Below are 22,149 nucleotides of genomic sequence, written 5' to 3'. Positions count from 1 at the left end.
GAATTTTGATCAGATTTGGAATGAGCGCAGCAGATTTTTATATTTATTTATTTCATTGTTGTTTAACCCCATACTCACGAATCATTCACTTCTACATGTGACGGTGAGTCTAAAGCGGAGGAAAGCTTGAGGAAAGCGGAGTGCCATTCATAAACCATGGACCTATGGCTAGTCGCCGATAAGCTTTTCCACGTTTGACGTATACAGATCGAGTACAGAGATATGTGCATACATGAATATGTAGTGGAGTATTGAAGATCGTGTGAATTATTACTGATGTATTCATTTTGACTGAGATTTTTTAAAGAAGAAAACATAAAAATGATGCCAAAATCAGATGAAAGAGCGTCAAAAGTTATTTGCAAATATGACATCTAATATTTTTTGGATTTGCTTTTTTTCAAGAGAAAAGGGTATTTGAAAATATTTTGTATGGTGGGTATTTGTAACCAACTTTTGGTATTTATCGTTCTTGCATAATAATGTTCTACATAAGGATGTAATGTTTGTCTATTAATAAATCTATTTGGATGTTAATTTGTTGTTTATATCCAATCATATGCATTTAACCTAGATTATGATAATATTTATGAACATATTAAAACTATATATATGATCTAAACTGAGGTTTAATACATTTGTTACCTGAAAAGAACAAATTCCAGTGCAAAAATATTTATTAAACCTGTGTTACATCCTCATTTATGACATTATTAAACCTATGTAACATCCTCATTTATGACATTATTAAACAAGGAGTATAAATACCAAAATATGGTCCCAAATACCCACAATACAAAAATTATTTTCAAGTGTCTTTCTCTCCTCATGGAAAATTTTTATGTTTTTCTCCACCTTTAACTACGGTGACGTTATAAGTAATTCACGATGGCACTAGGGTTTATATGACGGAGAAGAACAGGGGAAACTTCCGCCTTAGTAAGATATCTCCTGACTAGTCCTCACTGTTATTTGGCGAGAACTGGATTCGAGCCTCCAACCTCGAACGAGGCCAGTGAGGCGCTTTACCTAAATGGTCGTTTTGTATATGTTGTCATAATGTTTTGACGTAATTGTTTCTGAAGACAATTGCACCGAGGTAACATTACAAAACTCGCTGAAAAACAATCGACCCCAATTCTAGTTCATCTTTGACATTTTAATTAAAGTATTTTCACGCATTGCACATCAATAAGGTTTAATATACACTATTTATCACTGACGAGGCAGATTAACAATATGGATTAGCACCCACGAAAAACAAGTTCATGTCCAAGCTGTGTACTTGTGTCTTCTTTGCTATACAGAAATAGTTACGCAGTATGGAAATACTCACTACAGCGCATGCGTCGCTCTATACGTTAGCTTTTCATCACTGCCACCACTAACAAATTTTGTACAGAAATTTTGAATAACGCCGAATTCACTCTGGTCACGATGATGATACAGGAAGTCATGTCAATTCCTCTGTCTCAACCATGTCTCTAATCATAAAAAAGGTGTATGAACTCTAATCAACACCTGAGACAATTTTGCTGATGAATGTTGATTACATGTACACAGTTCAGTTCGGGGGCACCAGTGATGAAGCTAAGCCTAAACAAGCCTACGTTCGTCTCACACGTTCCAAAGGTCAAGCTTGCCTAGTTATGCAAGCGTCGGCGGTGATGTAAAGCCAGTTTAATGAGCCACACACTGCATAAAGTCTAATAAGCCACGCGCTGCATGGAGTCTAGTGAGCCACGCACTGCACGAAGTCTGCCAAAGTCATTGTCATCGTAAAACAAAGAGGTAGAACTGCACCATAACAACAGAGACCGATATATTTTTACACGGCTTGGAACTGTCTTATGTTGTTGAGAAATGTTGAGCGATCACATCCGTCACAGAAAACTAGAATGAAAACTTAACTGCTATAGTCACCAACTTGGCACTTTTTAACCGGGCCACATGTATAACAGATCATTTAACAAACAAACCTTGCATAGAACATAATTTATATCGTACATATGGATACACCTATGTACGTAATATCAAATATAATACCTTTTTTTAATTTGACATCAATACATTATTATATATACAAAGGTTCTTAGTCATCTTGTCTAATTTTTGGATACAGGATTACACGCTGATTTTCAACCTATTGATGGTCGTGAGTTTTCCCAAAGTTCTGGCCGGTTTCCGCCCACCATCATGATGGCCGACGTCGTATAAATGAAATATTCTTGAGTACGGCGTAAAACACCTATAGGAAATACATACACACGCTGATTGGCTAATTAAATGCACGTCGTCTACAAATGCAATCAATCCTGACGTATGCTGTAAAATCATCTGCATAAGTGATCACTAAACACATAATGTCTTGTAATTACAAACGAGCGAATGGATCGTGAAAGAAAAAACGCTAATAACTATTTGAAAATAGTAATTCTCTGACTATACATGTAAGCGTTGTCGAATCTTGAGGTTACACGAGCTCATTGATTTTCCTTACTAAGCATGTAAAAAATTTGTCAACTTCAACCTCAAAAATATTCATCCGTCTTCCGCGATTTTTTGAGCTGCTGTTGCTGGAGTGAAGTCATAGCATTCTGTTACCTTGGTATCATTCAGAGGGGTAGGAAGTAACACTGGGAAAAAAGATTCCAGTTCCATCCCAATTAGCGCTCCGTCACTCTTCAGTTCGGAAGCAAATCTTTCACCCAATTGCCTGAATTGCGCATGTAACCTTAACCGGTAACGCGGATAGCTCTTTATTATCCAGAAATTAAGATGGCGGTGGTGTCGAAGGCCCAGACATGCTATTAATCGTCTTCCCATGATTTTCACGAAAAAGACCATAGAAGCCGATAGCATGTACGGTCTCAAATGTAAAAAATAACCATCACCTTATTTTTGCGATCCTTATTGTATATTTGTATGTAAATCGATCAATTTAATGTGTCTGTCGTATATATGCGGCGCTGTTTACATTCTGACTGGCCATCTCATGGAACAAATAATTTTGTCCTACCAGAACAAGTGTTTTGTCCCTACTTCATCTTCATAGCTTATTCCGAAAGTGACGTGAAATGGTTTGAGAGTTCTGTAATTCAACAAGACGGCTCGGAAGCTGATCTCCTTAGTAACAAACGGCATGAGTGAAGCAAATTGTCCTCCCAACATTGTAGAGTAAGAAAATGCCTATTTTTTAATCGCTGTCAGCAATAGTGTATTTGTATAATTTTCAGCTTTCAAGATAGTCGGAGTATTTCTTTAGAGCTTATGTCTTTCCATACCATTATGCCTTACTGGCGGCTGGCGGAGCGGAAAAGACAACCCTTTTCCACTGTGCTTCACCATGCGGCGCCCATTTTATTTTCACCATGCAAGGGTTATCACGTGATCTCCAACTTCCGGGCCATCAGAATAAGCATTGAGCTATACGTCATCTTGTGTAGCTTTGACAGTGTTAAGTTCGCGAGCCTGTCTTGAGATTCTTTGCAGAATTAATTAAGTTCGACAAGGGCACGAATCATGAAACAACGAGTAGTGAAAAAAAAAATTGCACTGTGTATACATACACAACAATTTGCTCTAACTTATGATACAGGGGACCAAATAGAGTAAATCTATAAAAATTATTATTCCTAGAAATGACATAGCTGCTCGAAGCCAACGATCAGCACGCTCTTTGGTCACATGACTAGAGTTCGGGAGGTAAAAACAGAGCGATTTTAACTCAGTTGAGAAAGGCATTGAAGACGATAAAAATTTTAAATATAGCTTTTAGGCCAGAGATTCTTTCTGGACAAGTAATCAGAATGCACCTAGCCTTCAAATACAATAGTTTCAGTGCGCTGTAACACTGCAAACTCCAGGAATCAACACAAATCAGCATTTTCCTCATTTACCTCCATGTTATTTATCACCTCCAGTCCTTGCGAGGAACCCGGTTGTTCGAAACTATGAATACATTTTTCATTACCTGCTGTGGATCTACCGCATTAATTTCCCATCCAATTAGGTACATTTATTTTGGCTGAATTAACTTACGTTTTGCACTGGAAACATTGTTCAAACGTGTATCATTAAACAATTTTTGAAATGTTTGGATATATGCAAAACTACCAGTTACAGCCAATCAACGTTAACTTTGTACCGCTTAAACACAGGCTCTTTAAATACAAACTGCTTGTAAGACATCAATGGGCAAAAGAGATCAAACACTATACTTTCAAAAATATACTTATACTGTCAAATTTACATAAAGCATGATAAGATTTAAGATTTTTAGGTGTCTCATCAAGTCACACACTTACAGAAAAAAAAAAATAAGAAACAATTAAAACAGAATAAAAATGCTCCTATCGCCTTACCAGTAACAGGAACCAACAGCACGCTGAAACAAATCCTCATGAAAGGAGAATTGCGACCATTCTACAAAACTATTGACACCACATTGAAAAAATAAATGACATTATATTTCAAGACATTTTGCAGCAACCATGGAAATGAGTTTAATCATATCAATCAACAAAACACGTGTTATCTATGTCCTCCCCTGTCGTCATCAGCGCCATGACGTCATGCTTACGTATCAGTTACGTCCTTGTCAACGACTTATTACCTTATTGAAGTTGGACAAAAGGCACTCTCTCTAAAACCTTGCAAAGTTTTAAAAAAATGGAAAGCCATGCAAAATTCCCTGATAAGTTTCATTAAAAATGATCATAATATCATTAAGATTTAACTAATGTTTGTCTAGTGACAAAAAGATGCCGTCTTTGAAAGCGTTGAAAAAAATTTGAGGTTCACCTTTAAGGTTAGACGAACGCATTGATTTTCCATACTACTTATGTAGTAAATTTGCCTAATTCAGCCACAAATATATATATCCTCTAACTTTCGCGTGGTACCATGCCATGCCACCACATGCAGCTTGCATTTTTCTCTACAACATATCAAAATATAAACGAAGCATGACCATCATTTTTTTAGCTGTGGTTATAATCTTGGTAACCTCTACATAGTTGGGTAGTAACACTGAAAAAAGTTTTCAGTTCTATTCAAAACAAACAATGTTCTGGTATATTTTAACCAGATGCAAAACAGCGGAAATTTATAGTGTATCAACCTAAAATGTCTGTGTGGCAGTCAACCCAATCAGTGCTCCTTCACTTTTCAGTTCGGACGCAAATTTGGACCCAAATGCCCAAACTGCGCATCTGTAACCTTAAAAGTTCCAAAATCAGACCTCCTCATGACCTCATCAAATTAATGTACCTCGCCCTCGGGATCCTGTCGTTCCGCTTTCCACGCCAAATAAGTATTCCATCCAAGGGCGACCACATTCACCACTAGAATTCTACAACAGAAATGTATAGAACTAATAAGTATTCCATCCAAGGGCGACCACATTCACCACTAGAATTCTACAACAGAAATGTATAGAACTAATAAGTATTCCATCCAAGGGCGACCACATTCACCACTAGAATTCTACAACAGAAATGTATAGAACTAATAAGTATTCCATCCAAGGGCGACCACATTCACCACTAGAATTCCACAACAGAAATGTATAGAACTAATAAGTATTCCATCCAAGGGCGATCACATTCACCACTAGAATTCTACAACAGAAATGTATAGAACTAATAAATATTCCATCCAAGGGCGACCACATTCACCACTAGAATTCTACAACAGAAATGTATAGAACTAATAAGTATTTCATCCAAGGGCGACCACATTCACTACTAGAATTCTACAACAGAAATGTATAAAACAAATAATAACAGCTATTACGATCAATAACCTCTGGTTTCTTTGAAAGATAGGATGGCATCCTACATGTACAGGAAAAATGTAAAATTTGTGATCTAAACTAATATTTGATGACATTTATATTTGCCTCTACAAATGCACTTTTTATGCCAAATTTTTTAGTCATTTATGATAGATATTAAATTAATTAATGAATTTGGCATTATTTATTTATTTATTTGATTGTTTAATGTGATATTTGGCCCTTAAGGACAAAACTTGGGGTGCTAGGGAAAGGCTCCATTGGTCAGTTACTGACGAATTACTGACCTACACAGTGTTCACACCATACTGGTGTCTTAATTCGCCTAGAGGGACATGTTCAAAATTCATGCATCGGCATGATCATCCAAGAAAAGAAATGCAGTGGTAAACATTTCATCGTATTTATTCATATATCTGATTGGATTTCAATGCTTCATTCAAAGATTTTTTTTTCACTTTTCATGCAATGGCAGTAAGTTTTATGGGTACATTAAACCAGGAAACCAGAGGTGCTTTAAAAATTAGACAGGCTTTTGAGAAAAACGTTTTCAGGCACATCTGTTCCACATCTGTTCCACAATAACAGATGTGCCTGAACATCATGTGCTGAGCCTGTCCATAGAGGAAAAGGACAACCAGGAATAAATGATGCTCTAAGTCTAGGACGTTGTGGCTGTGCGTGGCACATGCATTATGTCCTTAGGGGGAACTGAATAAGCTGATTAAGTGAAAGATTAACAGGTTTAGAGCACTTATAGATATTTTACTTGTAGGAATTGGGGTTAGTTTCCTGGGTGGAGGAAACTAGAGTGTCAGGAGTACACCCCCAGCTTTTGGCAAGTAGGTGACAAGATTTTCTTCAGCAAATTGAGCTCAAATATGTACGCGTGATACATATAATTGATGGGAGTCTTGTGATCGCCTTTGAACTGCGTGTAAGACCACCTAAACGGGTCTTCAGGCACTAATAACAGTTTAATGCCAACAACTCTCAAAGAATGCTCCCTGCAGGGAAAAATTTGCCTGTTCGTGGCTGGAACTGAAACAAAACTTTCTGACAAACGATTCGAAAACACACCTTTACTGGTACACTGTACCGTCTAGAGGAAAACCAAAACCGCTCCTCCAAAATGAAAATAAAAACGATTTCTTACAGAAAAGCTAAAGGAAGCTGAACAATGAAAGTAACACCAGTGAGAGATCGATCCTGCTACCTGTTTTTCAGATCCGGCCGTAAGTTGGAAGGTCTGCCATCAACCTGCCTTTGGTCGTGGGTTTCCCCAGGGCTCTGCCCGGTTTTCTCACACCATAATGCTGGCCGCCGTCGTATAAGTGAAATATTCTTGAGTACGACATAAAACACCAATCAATCAAATAAATAAATAAAATATAACATGTTTTTGCGTATGCGACATTTCTCTTTAACTCACCTGTGCTGAAAAGGCACAAAGTAAAAATTGACTAGCTGAACTGCAGGCCATATCTACAAATTAAAACAGAAGAAATATAACTCACTGCTTCATACAGGATTCTAACCAAAATCGACATCCCCCCCAACCGCTCGCCCCCTCCCCCAAAAAACGTTTTTTTTCAACGTCTTTAAAGGACCTCATGGCATATGTTTTCCAGCATATACATTCAGCTAAGTTAAACCTTTATGTGGAGGATCAATGAATCCTTTTTTTAACTTACTTTAGATAGAGATCATTTCAAAAACATGATGCAACGTGATACTTACCGTACTTTCTCAATAATTACAGACACTCCCTAATTGAGACACAATGAATGTATGCGGCTAGATCATAGAAGCACATAAAGCCAGTTTTTCCTGACACCTTATACAAGGCAGTACATGATGTCATTTTTCAGTATATACGTTTGTTTAAAAAAAAATAAAAGACAAAAATATTGATACTGGAACATCAACATAGTGAAAATATCTCTACACCATTTCTGTACCCAAAACACTCACCATACCGTTTTTTCTGTCTGAGTTCTACAAACTAAGCTATCCGATATTTAAAGTCGATGGTTGTGTGGCTCTATTTACAGTGGAACATTCAACAACCAATCACATTATACCCGCTGGATGGTCTTGAATCTACCGATCGCTTGTCTTCCTCTTCATCATGTAATTGAAATTTAGTAGGTCAGTCTACACGCACATTTTGTTTCCTTACAGTCGGAACTGTCCTCCTACTGCAGAACAGTTCCTTTTCCCGCGTTTTTCTCTCGGGAATCCTTCATTAAACACAGAAAAATATACTCCACCCGAGGCGTTTGCACAACACCTTCACTGGCTTTACAGACACAATGGTCTATGATTTCCCGTATACAGTTTTGCCCCTATGTGATTTATGTGTCGCTGGCGACACATAAGATTATTGTTTTGCCTTTCGCCAGCAAAAATTCACGTGATCAATCGGTAGACAAGTCAAAATTTCGAGTCCTGTGATTGTATGTGGCTTGTATCTACATGTAGATAAAACCCGTGTGTATGACTAAAATTTTATCTGAGGGTACCCGATTCATATTAAGTAAATTTAGTATTCATATATACGAAATATGGACGGATCTTAAGTTGACAGTCTTTCAAATTACGCCAGAAAGAATAAAAAAATTCTTGCTGCAGCGGTGCAAACGCACGTGTGTAGGCGGTCGCTTTGATCGCAATGTCACATCTTCATCTCGTCTGCTGGTAGGCCTAGTTTGCAAGAATTGATTCGCGGTATGCTAAATTCTGCTACAGATTTGTATATGTTTTGTAGCCCTGCAGTTTATAAACGGTTTCTCCCAAACAACGATAAGAAAACAATCAACCTGTTGCGAAGGGCATTTACGAAACTCTTTATAGTTAAAACTGAGAAAAACATGAACTGTTGGCGGTAGGAGCATAAACTGCTAAGTGAAACGTGGGCTTGTTTATTACATTCTTGAACTTTCGATACAATCCCCTGACCACTCCTGATGCGTTCCGCGGCGTTCAGTCCCTAACAACCACAATCAAGGCAATGAATTCTGGGATACACTTTCCGAGTTCCATTACGAAACTTTAGGTCGTTTACCGTACATTATGATTGGCCTGATCTGCATGTATTATATTTATTTATTTACTTGACCAGTGTTTTACGCCGTACTCGTGAATACTTAATTTACTTTATCAACGGCGGCCAGCACTATAGTGGGGGAAAGCAGGGAGAACAGGGGGAAACCCACAACCACCTGCAAGCTGCTGACCGATCTAACCCCGGAGTGCATGTATTATTCGCTTGTATAAGTATGCTTTAAAATGGTCTGATAGACATGTACAGGAATTTTACATATGCTTTGTCTTTATACATGTGCATGTATTGTCACTGTCTACATGATTTATGACTTAGCCTGTATCACATACCCTAAGCGCTACACTAAAAGCGCCTGGAAATCTAGCTGACTTACCTTGTAGTTTGTTATAAGTACAGGCATGAAATCCTGGAATACAGAGAAAACAGCTTATACACAGTTATACACTTCACGTTCTCAAATATACATTGTAGATATGAAAGACATTTCACATTATAAGCACATTATATTGACATTTGTACATATAATTCAGATGAAAATGTCATCCCTTACAGCAGATTTCAGTTGTTAATTACTATAAGTATAATGCAAGTTTATTTATTTAAGTGAGTGAGTGCTTGGGGTTTAACGTCGTACTCAACAATTTTTCAGTCATATGACAACGAAGGAATCATTAGGGTGCATGTACGTGTAATGTGCCTCCTTGTTGCAGGACGGATTTCCACCGCTCTTTTATTTAGTGCTGCTTCACTGAGATGACTTACCGAAGGCAAGTAAGCCCGAGCCATTATACTGATACAGGTCAACCAGTCGTTGCACTATCCCCTTCATGCTGAACGCCAAGCGAGGAAGTTACAACTTCCTCTTTTAAAGTCTTAGGTGTGACTCGATCAAGGATTGATCCTGGATCTACCGGTCCTGAAGCGGACGCTCTACCAACTGTGCTATCCGGGCCGGTCTTTATTTATTTAAATCTTTGTGGAGAATTTAATTGTTACCAATAAAAAGAATATGTGATGCTGATTTAATTCTTCGAGCGCAGAGGATGCCATAACCATAACAACAATGTTCTGTTCTTTTGTCATTTCTTTACTCCCTAGTCATGCCTCCACTACCAGGAAATTTTATTTATTTGACTGATGGGTCCTCCATGGCTGAGGTGGTTACTGCCTGTGCGAGCCTGGTGCAATGGCCCAGGAGCCTCTCGCCAATGCGATCGCTGTGAGTTCAAGTCCAGCTCATGCTAGATTCCTCAAGCCATATGTGGGAAGGTCCTTCAGCAACCCACAGATGGTCGAGGGTTTCCATCGGGCTCTGCTTGGTTTCCCTCCACCATAATGCTGGCTGGTGTCGTGTAAGTGAAATATTCTTAAGTGCGGCATAAAACACCTAGCAACAATCAGTTAAATAAATATTTGATTGGTGTTTTATGCAGCACTCAAAAATATCTCATTCACACTCAGACGGCTAGCATTATGATGGGGGGAAAATGGTGCTTGGTTTCCCTCCACCATAATGCTGGCTGGTGTCGTGTAAGTGAAATATTCTTAAGTGCGGCATAAAACACCTAGCAACAATCAGTTAAATAAATATTTGATTGGTGTTTTATGCAGCACTCAAAAATATCTCATTCACACTCAGACGGCTAGCATTATGATGGGGGGAAAATGGTGGGGCATTATGGTGGACAGAGTCGTGGGGAAACCCATCCACAAGTTGCCGGCAGACCTTCCCCCTACAACTGGAGAGGAAGCCAGCATGAGCTGGACTTGAACTGACCACGACTGCCTTAGTGAGAGGGTTCTGAGCCATTGTGCTGATTTAGCACCCTTATAAACTCTGATACAAAGAAATCACCTGCTGCCTAAAACGACAGTGTTCATTTGCGCGCAAAACCTGTCGATGATACCACTTGCTATCCAAAGAGGTCAGAGTTCAGTTTTCCATTCCACTGTATGTATAACCAGGCCCCCCGTGCAACGAAGAAATCTTAGACTATTAACGTTTAAATTGAAATAACTTTCAAATCGTTATTTCTGATGTAACAATGTCAAAATATCGCTAAATTCAAATTTCAGCTTAAACAGAAAGACACATGCAAAATTTAATGATTAAAATTTTGACTTGAGTCTAAGATCACTTCATGATCCCGAGGCCAGAATTACATGTATGTCATTCTAAAAGGAGCTTAGTAATGCTGCAATGTGGGTTTATTAATTACTTACAAATATATCATTGTATAAACTGTTGTACTTACTCGTTTGATTTTCCTCTTCACTTCCTCTACAGGTTCTTTTCTCATCACAGCCATCGTTCCAATGAAGAACGTCAAAAAGCTCGGAGCAAATACTGTCTACAGAGAAATCAGAATATAAAGCTTGGTGCAAGTATTCTCTCTAGATTAATCAAAATATAAAAACCACATCTACAGACAGATTGAGTCCTAAAGATAAGATTTATTTATTTATTTATTTATTTATTTATTTATTTATTTATTTATTTCACGGATGTTAAAGGTCAAATTTTAGAAGTTTTCACTTATACTATGGCCAATGTTACAGATATTTTTTTCAGAGGGAATACGGTATTCCCGACTTTGAAGCAGAGGGAGTATGGTACTTTCGACTTTTCAAGTAAGTCCTCCGTGGTACCGCAGGACTCATTTTTTCAAACACTTAACACTGCATTACTTTGGGTCACGAGTAATTAATACATGTACCTGTACAGTGTGAAGGTGATGGACTGAACGGGGCTGGAGAAAAGACATATGTGAGCGTACATGTATACATGTACGTAGACTGACACGTACAGAGATAATTCTTTCCTTTGCAGTTACCTAGGACTATACAAGTAGGCCCAGATGTATTTATTTATTTATTTATTTGATTGGTGTTTTACGCCGTACTCAAGAATATTTCACTTATACGACGGCGGCAAGCATTATGGTGGGTGAAAACCGAGCAGAACCCGGGGGAAACCGACGACCATCCGCAGGTTGGTCCACTGCTCACTCTACAGGAAAGCTTGCTAGGGGGAGTTTTAGTGCAGGTGTGAACAGCCAGAAATACTCCTTGCTTACTGAAAATCTGCCACATTTTATTCATTTATTCCACAACAATCCGCAGGTTGCTGACAGACCTTCCCACGTACGACCGTAGAGGAAGCCAGCATGAACTGGGCTTGATCTCACAGCGACCGCATTGGTGAGAGATTGCTGGGTCATTACGCTGCGCTAGCGCGCTAACCAACTGAGCCACGGAGGCCCCGGCCTTGATGTAGGCCTACACGCAAATTGCCAAACATTCTAGAATAAAATAATTATTTCCGCTCTTCCGCAAGAATTTTAATGTAGTTAATACATTTATTTATTTCGCATCAACCTGTGTGGGATTTATTTCAATAACTCACTCATTGCACTGACACTTTATACTGTACTTTTCATATAAATTCGATGTTCTTTGATAGCAGGGGTTACAGTATTTTTTTTTCTATGGTAACCTGCCTGATGCGACAGGTAAATTTTCTTTTACCTATCCAAACATTTCTTGGCTCGTACAAACTTGTTAACTGCTGTCTTCCCGTCGAAACATTCTAAAACGGTTGGGGATAGGCCTATAGGCTAAATCCAAATGTAGGCCCACATTAGAAGACAAGAATATATTGTTTTGGGCTTTAATTAGTGGCAGTATATAGTATAAATCTGAAGTGGTTTTTTTGTATATGTTGCTAGCTTTTCTCATAGTTTTATTCCACTGAAAAGGCCTATGCTTCTATCGTTACGTAATTATAGTTACATGTCAGAAACTGGACCCTCGATGATACTTTAACATAGCAGACTTTACTGACGATTCGTGGGGAATTGAAATTAAAAATTTGGGAGCGATATTAGGTTAATTTCGTGCGGTATATCAACCATAAAGACAATTTTAACCCTTGGTACATCTTATTCATGGCAAACACTCGTGAATGTCGCAAAGACAAATATCACGGTAGACACTCTCCACGACTGCGGCTAGTGGTACTGGAGCATTTGCTGTGTAACGTGGAGAACGTCGAGCACATTGCTCGTGGAGATTTACTGTTGTCTTCAACAGAGCTATCTGCTTTAAATCTCGCATGTACTCTAGATTCTGGGAACTTAGGAGTACACATAAATCCTCTATAAATATAGAGTACGCTCTGTTTTGATTTTAGGAGCATATCATCCAATTGTTTACCCATTCTTTCAAGGGCACACAACTCTAAAAGACATCCAGTTGTTCCATAGATCAAGTTTGTATAAAAAATAACAAAGGTGCATGTAACTCGGGGTATTCAAGTTATAGTCAAGCACATATTTCACGCAAAATCTTTGACTTCAACTACATTTTCCTAGTTTCCACAGATTTTACTCAATACTTCATGCAGTGCTTCCAACACCAGCCTTAAACACAATTCTGCTGAAAGTTCGCAAATCTTGCATTTATGTCAGTTTTAAACTGTGCTTTATGACATCTTAAATACATGCACGTATTTTTATTTCACAGGTACATGTACATTTATATGCACATTTATATATAGATATACATACATATATATATATATATATATATATATATATATATATATAAGCATATGTAAACCTTTTCGCATCCACTTTCCTGGAAATGACACAATTATAGTGAAATACAGGTGGACTATGTCTTTAATAGTTACTGTAATACTAGTATTTTCAGCGATTCACATGTTTTCAAAAACACATTTATACAACCTATACCTTAAATGAAAGAGGTACACAAACTGTGGGGGGTTTTTTCTAGATTTTTGAAAGTTTCAAACATCGTCTTTTTCTACAAAATCCATCGATTCTATTTTTTTTTTCTAGATTTTTGAAAGTTTCAAACATCGTCTTTTTCTACAAAATCCATCGATTCTATTTTTTTTTTTTTTAGATTTTTCAAAGTTTCAAACATCTTCTATTTCTACAAAATCCACTGATTCAATTTTTTTTTTTTTTTTAGATTTTTCAAAGTTTCAAACATCGTCTTTTTCTACAAAATCCACTGATTCAATTTTTTTTTTTTTTTTAGATTTTTCAAAGTTTCAAACATCGTCTTTTTCTACAAAATCCATCGATTCTATTTTTTTTTTTTTTTTTTAGATTTTTCAAAGTTTCAAACATCATCTATTTCTACAAACTCCACTGATTCTAGGCACATCGAAAGTCCTGCTATGTTATAGACTTGTCAAATGAAAAGCCTCCTTTCCTCCTCTCTACTATTCATTGTGACATCACTCTACCTAAGGTTTTATTCCTACGGCATGAGTAATGAGCACTTCCACTCTCGGCTAAACAAGTACGTATATCATAATAATTTTAAGGTTTGTGACTCTAAAAAGGAAGAGTTTGGGATGTACTACAGCGCCACATCAAGCCTACATGCAGGAGTGGCTGGGAGAGCCCTGGAGACCGACTGGGCAAAGCTATGCAAGATGACGTATGTAATCTGTTATAATGGCGGCATGAAGGAGACTTCTAAGCCTTCAAGGTTTAACTAATAAATACTCAAACAACAAGTGCTGCTGACAGAAAATTTAGATATTTTTCAGATTTATTTATTTATTTATTTATTCATTGATTTATTTCACTAGAGTTTTACGCTACATACAAGAATATTTTACTTATATGATGCTGTCAAGTATTATGTTGGGAGGAACCCGTGCAGAGCTGGGATGGCGGGGAGAGGGGAACCCATGACCAGTTGTTGACAAACCTTTCCACTAGAAAGGAAGCCAGCATAAACTGTTCTTAAGCTCACAGCAACAACATTGGTGAAAGGACCCTGAGTCACCACTCGGCCATAGAGGCAATTAAAACCATGCATAATCTATGCTGTAAGTTGTTCATTGATGTTCAAAAAAGTTGAAGAATTAGGGTGCCTTTGTTCCATTTCTAACATACATCTGCACAAAGCACACGTACCTGATCAGTGAGCACTTTGAGCAAAGTTGCCCTCTTTGAGTTTCCTTTGTAAAGCTTATCCAGAGTGAGATACCAGCCTCTTAATAAAGGTCCCTGAATAAAAGTGAAAGTGAAAAGCGTTAATGTGAGATGATGACAAAATCAAAGGGTAACAAAAGAGCATACTGCACAGTGACGGTTGAATATTATAATTTAAATATTTATTATTTATTTGATTGGAGTTTTACGCCACACTCAGGAATATTTCACCTATAACACTGCAGCCAGCATTATGGTGGGAGGAAACTGAGCAGTGCCCAGGGGGAAAGTAACGACCATCCTCAGGTTGTGGCAGACCTTCCAATGTACGGCCAGAGAGGATGCCAGCATGAGCAGGACTTGAACTCACAGCGACCGCATCAGTGAGAGGCTCCTAGGTCATTGCGCCATGCTGGCATCCTAATCCCCTCAGCCACAGAGGCCCCTGCATAACTTGGACAGGTAAATAGTACCAGGGGTACTTACAACATTGATCTGACCAATCACGAATAATCTACTTACAACACTGATCTGACCAATCACAAATAATCTACTGCCATGATCTGACCAATCAAAAATGATTTTACAGCACTGAACTAACCAATCACAAATAATCTACTTACAGCCATGATCTGACCAATCGAAATTGATTTACTAACAGCAATGATCTGACCAATCAAACATGACTTACTTACAACACTGATCTGACCAATCACAAATAATCTACTTACAGCCATGGTCTGACCAATAAAAAATGACTTACTTACAGCCATGATCTGACCAATCAAAAATGATTTACTTACAGCAATTATCTGACCAATCAAAAATGATTTACTTACAGCACTCATCTGACCAATCAAAAATGATTTACTTACAGCAATGATCTGACCAATCAAAAATGATTTACTTACAGCAATGATCTGACCAAATAAGAAGAAGCGTATTGATCTTTTGTAGTCATAGTTACTGGAGTCCTTTTTCTCAACGGCTATCTGAGCAATGACGTCCCCTGCTCCCATCAGTACACCTACATGTGGGGATGCAAACACACTTAAATGTAATATGTCTCAGACATCAGTGTTGGGCCGCCCAAAAGCGAACATCAACCTCCACATCCTTTTTCTGATAAGTTGGTGAGTGTCATTGGGGATGATAAAATCTCAGAATACAACACTGACTCAGACAGCCTGAGAATAGCGGTCTCAAAATATGTAGAGATGTAATCTTACAATATTAACTACAGAAGAGTAAAGTTTCAAAATAGTGGAGTCTCAAAATAGTGGAGTTTCAGACTCAGTTCCAGCATAGTGGGGTGTCATAATGCTGGAGTGTTGGGACACAATAGTCCCAAAATACGTGGAGTTACTGGAGCCTATGCATGAATAGAAGAGTCTTTGACTAGTACTCTCACAATGCTAGTTCAGAAAAGTGAAGAATCAATCAGAACACATGTTGTGGAGAATCAGAATACTGGAGAATCAATCAGAATACATGATGTGGAGAATCAGAATACTGGAGAATCAATCACAATACATGTTGTGGAGAATCAGAATACTGGACAACCAATCGCAATACATGTTGTGGAGCATCAGAATACTGGAGAACCAATCAGAATACATGTTGTGGAGAATCAGAATACTGGAGAACCAATCAGAATACATGTTGTGGAGAATCAGAATACTGGAGAATCAATTAGAATACATGTTGTGGAGAATCAGAATACTGGAGAATCAATTAGAACACATGTTGTGGAGAATCAATCAGAATACATGATGTGGAGAATCAGAATACTGGAGAACCAATCAGAATACATGTTGTGGAGAATCAGAATACTGGAGAATCAATTAGAATACATCTTGTGGAGAATCAGAATACTGGAGAATCAATTAGAACACATGTTGTGGAGAATCAATCAGAATACATGATGTAGAGAATCAGAATACTGGAGAATCAATCAGAATACATGCTGTAGAGTATCAGAATACTGGACAACCAATCAGAATACATGTTGTGGAGAATCAGAATACTGAACAACCAATCAGAATACATGATGTGGAGAATCAGAATACTGGACAACCAATCAGAATACATGATGTGGAGAATCACAATACTGGAGAATCAATCAGAATACATGCTGTGGAGAAACAGAATAGTGGAGAATCAATCAGAATACATCTTGTGGAGAATCAGAATACTGGAGAATCAATCAGAACACATGTTGTGGAGAATCAGAATACTGGACAACCAATTAGAACAAATGTTGTGGAGAATCAGAATACTGGAGAATCAATCAGAATACATGTTGTGGAGAATCAGAATACTGGAGAATCAATCAGAACACATGTTGTGGAGAATCAGAATACTGGAGAATCAATCAGAACACATGTTGTGGAGAATCAGAATACTGGAGAATCAATCAGAATACATGTTGTGGAGAATCACAATACTGGAGAATCAATTAGAACACATGTTGTGGAGAATCAATCAGAATACATGTTGTGGAGAATCAGAAAATACTGGAGAATCAATCAGAATACATGCTGTAGAGAATCACAATACTGGAGAATCAATCAGAATACATGTTGGGGAGAAACAGAATACTGGAGAACCAATCACAATACATGTTGTGGAGAATCAGAATACTGGACAACCAATCAGAATACATGTTGTGGAGAATCAGAATACTGGACAACCAATCAGAATACATGTTGTGGAGAATCAGAATACTGGAGAATCAATCACAATACATGTTGTGAAGAATGAGAATATTGGAGAATCAATCAGAATACATCTTGTGGAGAATCAGAATACTGGAGAATCAATCAGAATACATCTTGTGGAGAATCAGAATACTGGAGAATCAATCAGAATACATGATGTGGAGAATCAGAATACTGGAGAATCAATCACAATACATGTTGTGGAGAATCAGAATACTGGACAACCAATCGCAATACATGTTGTGGAGCATCAGAATACTGGAGAACCAATCAGAATACATGTTGTGGAGAATCAGAATACTGGAGAATCAATTAGAATACATGTTGTGGAGAATCAGAATACTGGAGAATCAATTAGAATACATGTTGTGGAGAATCAGAATACTGGAGAATCAATTAGAACACATGTTGTGGAGAATCAATCAGAATACATGATGTGGAGAATCAGAATACTGGAGAATCAATCAGAATACATGCTGTGGAGAATCAGAATACTGGAGAATCAATTAGAACACATGTTGTGGAGAATCAGAATACTGGAGAATCAATCAGAACACATGCTGTGGAGAATCAGAAAATACTGGAGAATCAATCAGAATACATGTTGTGGAGAATCAGAATACTGGACAACCAATCAGAATACATGTTGTGGAGAATCAGAATACTGGAGAATCAATTAGAATACATGTTGTGGAGAATCAGAAAATACTGGAGAATCAATCAGAATACATGTTGTGGAGAATCAGAATACTGGAGAATCAATTAGAATACATGTTGTGGAGAATCAGAATACTGGAGAATCAATTAGAACACATGTTGTGGAGAATCAATCAGAATACATGTTGTGGAGAATCAGAATACTGGAGAATCAATCAGAATACATGCTGTAGAGTATCAGAATACTGGAGAATCAATCAGAATACATGTTGGGGAGAAACAGAATACTGGAGAACCAATCACAATACATGTTGTGGAGAATCAGAATACTGGACAACCAATCAGAATACATGTTGTGGAGAATCAGAATACTGGACAACCAATCAGAATACATGTTGTGGAGAATCAGAATACTGGACAACCAATCAGAATACATGTTGTGGAGAATCAGAATACTGGAGAATCAATCAGAACACATGTTGTGGAGAATCAATCAGAATACATCTTGTGGAGAATCAGAATACTGGAAAATCAATCAGAACACATGCTGTGGAGAATCACAATACTGGAGAATCAATCACAATACATGTTGTGGAGAATCAGAATACTGGAGAATTAATCAGAAAACATATTGTGGAGGATCAGAATACTGGAGAATCAATCATAACACATGCTGTAGAGAATCAGAAAATACTGGAGAATCAAACAGAATACATGTTGTGGAGAATCAGAATACTGGAGAATCAATCAGAACACATGTTGTGGAGAATCAATCAGAATACATCTTGTGGAGAATCAGAATACTGGAAAATCAATCAGAACACATGCTGTAGAGTATCAGAATACTGGAGAATCAATCAGAATACATGATGTGGAGAATCACAATACTGGAGAATCAATCACAATACATGTTGTGGAGAATCAGAATACTGGAGAATTAATCAGAAAACATGTTGTGGAGAATCAGAATACTGGAGAATCAATCATAACACATGCTGTAGAGAATCAGAAAATACTGGAGAATCAAACAGAATACATGTTGTGGAGAATCAGAATACTGGAGAATCAATCAGAATACATGCTGTAGAGAATCAGAATACTGGAGAATCAATCAGAATACATGCTGTGGAGAAACAGAATACTGAACAACCAATCAGAATACATGCTGTGGAGAATCAGAATAGTGAAGAATCAATCAGAATACATGTTGTGGAGAATCAGAATACTGGAGAATCAATCAGAATACATGCTGTGGAGAAACAGAATACTGAACAACCAATCAGAATACATGCTGTGGAGAAACAGAATAGTGAAGAATCAATCAGAATACATGTTGTGGAGAATCAGAATACTGGAGAATCAATCAGAATGCATGTTGTGGAAAATCAGAATAGTGGAGAATCAATCACAATACATGTTGTGGAGAATCAGAATACTGGAGAATCAATCAGAATACATGTTGTGGAGAATCAGAAAATACTGGAGAATCAATCAGAATACATGTTGTGGAGAATCAGAATACTGGGGAATCAATTAGAACACATGTTGTGGAAAATCAGAATACTGGAGAATCAATCAGAATACATGATGTGGAGAATCAGAATACTGGAGAATCAATTAGAACACATGTTGTGGAGAATCAGAATAGTGGAGAATCAATCAGAATACATGTTGTGGAGAATCAGAATAGTGGAGAATCAATCACAATACATGCTGTGGAGAAACAGAATACTGGACAACCAATCAGAATACATGTTGTGGAGAAACAGAATACTGGACAACCAATCAGAATACATGTTGTGGAGAAACAAAGTCGGGGGAGAATCAATCAGAATGCACCCTAGTCCGCTGCATATACACAAAAACATTTCCATTTCCTGCTGTTGATGTACATAGATATTGTCATAAAGGTGGAGGACAAGGGGTCTTCAAAAAATGTTAGACTGCACAAACCGTAGACCACAGCTCCACAAACAAGAGATACAAATTAGAAGTGAACTGAACTTCGTCTGTCCTTCCAACTGAAAGACAAGTGCCTTTAACCAGCATGATAACAGCCTACGGCTGTATTTATATATATACATATATATATACCTGTTGTTGTTGATTGTGTTGTCCAAGGATAGTGCTCCAGCACACCCAGATAGCTTCTCCACAAGCGTGCCATTGCTGACAGCAATCAGTTTCAGCACTTGATGACTGGGAAAGCAGGAAAATATTATCAGAAATACAATCGGTTTTTCATCAAACACTTTACACTATATTTAAGACTACATACATATAAATTCAAACTCCACTGCTCACTCTACAGGAAAACATGCTATGAGGAGTTTTAGTGCAGGTGTGAACAGCCAGAAATACTTCTTGCTTACTGAAAATCTGCCACATTTTATTCATTTACTCCACAACAATCTGCAAGTTGCCGAGAGACCTTCCCACGTACTGTCACAGAGGAAGCCAGCATGAGCTGGACTTGAACCCACAGTAACCGCATTGTTGAGAGGATCCTGAGTCATTGCACCTCACTTGGGTGCTAACCCCCTCAGCAACGGAGTGAGTGATTAAGTGTTTGAGGTATAACGTCGTACTTAGCAATTTTTCAGTCATATGATGACGAAGGAATCCTTAGAGTGCATGTAACGTGTCCTCTTGTTACAAGACGGATTTCCACCGCTCTTTTATCTAGTGCTGCTTCAATGGGATGCCTTAGTGAAGGCAAGTAAGCCGCTCCACCCAAGCCATTTGCTGATACGGGTCATTGTACTATCCCCTTCATGCTGAATGCCCTCAGCCACAGAGATCCCATGACACCATTTTGTTTCTCACTGTTACTCTCGCAAATGCATCGCTCAACTGAAAGTAACTGAATTCCACAACTATAGGGCTTAGAGAAATTTTCATGTTGTGCAAAATCAAATCCCGAACTTTGCCTTAGAAGCCTAAGTTAAGTACTTTAGTGCTACCGCCTGGCTCACTGGGCTACTTTAACATCAGACATGTCAAATGGCCTCTCAGTACTCATCAATCTCAGAGTCAATGTCTAGAGTGTGATAAAGTGTGTTATTTTAAAACTCTGACATTCATCGTCTGTATTACGGTGAGTGTTAGAATTTTAAAGTACCAGTAGCACACTGAATCCATCTAGATGGACTAATTAGTTATCGTCATACCCTTGCCACTGATGCTCTGACACTATGACAGCTGTCCACAGGCTATGTACATCACGCCTTAGCTCTGTATGGCTGTGATTACGCACAATATGAAGAGTTTATCAAACATATGCAACTCACGGTGTTTGTCAGTTCTGATGTTGACATAAATGTTCCAGTGTGACGTAATGACTGGAAAAAGAACTAGACTCAGGAAAACTATATTTCCTCCCTGGGCTGTTGTGGAGACTAGGTTAGTGTCAATCTAATCTTTACAACTCCCCCTACCCTGTTTCTTCCCTCCCCTTCATTGTGTAAATGCGGGGAGTGGGGGGGAGCAGTCTGAAGTCATACAACTTACTTCTGCCACCTTTTACACAACTTTCTCGACCACTGAATGTTACATTATGGCATCACATTCACGAAAACCTGTTTTCTGTCTTTCCTGTGATGAAAGTTAAGGATTATTTTAGAAGACGATGCAAAATGTTGACATGAAGTCGGCCACATTTACTCGCAGCAACGAACTGTGCACACACAGTACAGCAAAATAGTAAAGAGTAAAATAGAACGAAAACGGACTAGTTTTTAAAAATATAGATAAAATACTCCTAGTACAGGTTTGTGGCCCTTTTACTTACTTACAACTTACAACATACTTGATCATGTGTTTTTACGATTTAAAAATTCGTCACGAAATAAGAATTACTATAAATGTGATGTGAAGACATTCATTTCATAACGGTACGTCTAGTATGCCGGACACCTTAATTATTAGCCT

At 38.0% G+C, this 22,149-nt stretch overlaps 1 protein-coding gene across 2 annotated transcripts; it reads right to left on the bottom strand.

Moving 5' to 3' along the window:
- Positions 1 to 2,279: 2,279 nt before the first annotated feature.
- Positions 2,280 to 21,876, bottom strand: LOC135463540 (protein Mpv17-like). 2 transcript variants are annotated; one of them, XM_064740799.1, is made up of 8 exons: positions 21,730 to 21,876; positions 20,314 to 20,418; positions 15,754 to 15,869; positions 14,825 to 14,917; positions 11,120 to 11,215; positions 9,238 to 9,270; positions 7,230 to 7,282; positions 2,280 to 5,353 (listed from the first exon to the last, which is right to left on the bottom strand). In XM_064740799.1, the coding sequence occupies exons 2-8, from the start codon at positions 20,384 to 20,386 to the stop codon at positions 5,263 to 5,265; spliced, it is 555 nt and encodes a 184-aa protein (XP_064596869.1). In that variant the 5' UTR covers positions 20,387 to 20,418; positions 21,730 to 21,876; the 3' UTR covers positions 2,280 to 5,262. The 2 variants fall into 2 exon arrangements, with proteins under 2 accessions (XP_064596869.1, XP_064596870.1); XM_064740800.1 differs by lacking the exon at positions 2,280 to 5,353 and adding an exon at positions 5,551 to 5,688.
- Between the last annotated feature and the right edge of the window lie 273 nt (positions 21,877 to 22,149).

This window comes from Liolophura sinensis, chromosome 3 (assembly GCF_032854445.1).
Source record: "Liolophura sinensis isolate JHLJ2023 chromosome 3, CUHK_Ljap_v2, whole genome shotgun sequence".
Classification (NCBI taxonomy): Eukaryota; Metazoa; Mollusca; class Polyplacophora; order Chitonida; family Chitonidae; genus Liolophura; species Liolophura sinensis.
This window is presented reverse-complemented; position numbering and strand designations above follow the sequence as displayed.

Bases quoted from the DNA above. Each gene is read 5' to 3' on its own strand.
- LOC135463540 (XM_064740799.1), bottom strand. From the start codon at position 20,386: ATGGCACGCTTGTGGAGAAGCTATCTGGGTGTGCTGGAGCACTATCCT. The intron at 14,918-15,753 runs GTAAGTAAATCA...ACTTTTATTCAG, and splicing joins TATTTGGTCAGATCATTGCT to GGACCTTTATTAAGAGGCTG. The intron at 5,354-7,229 runs GTGAGTTAAAGA...TTTCTGTTGTAG, and splicing joins TTTGTGCCTTTTCAGCACAG to AATTCTAGTGGTGAATGTGG.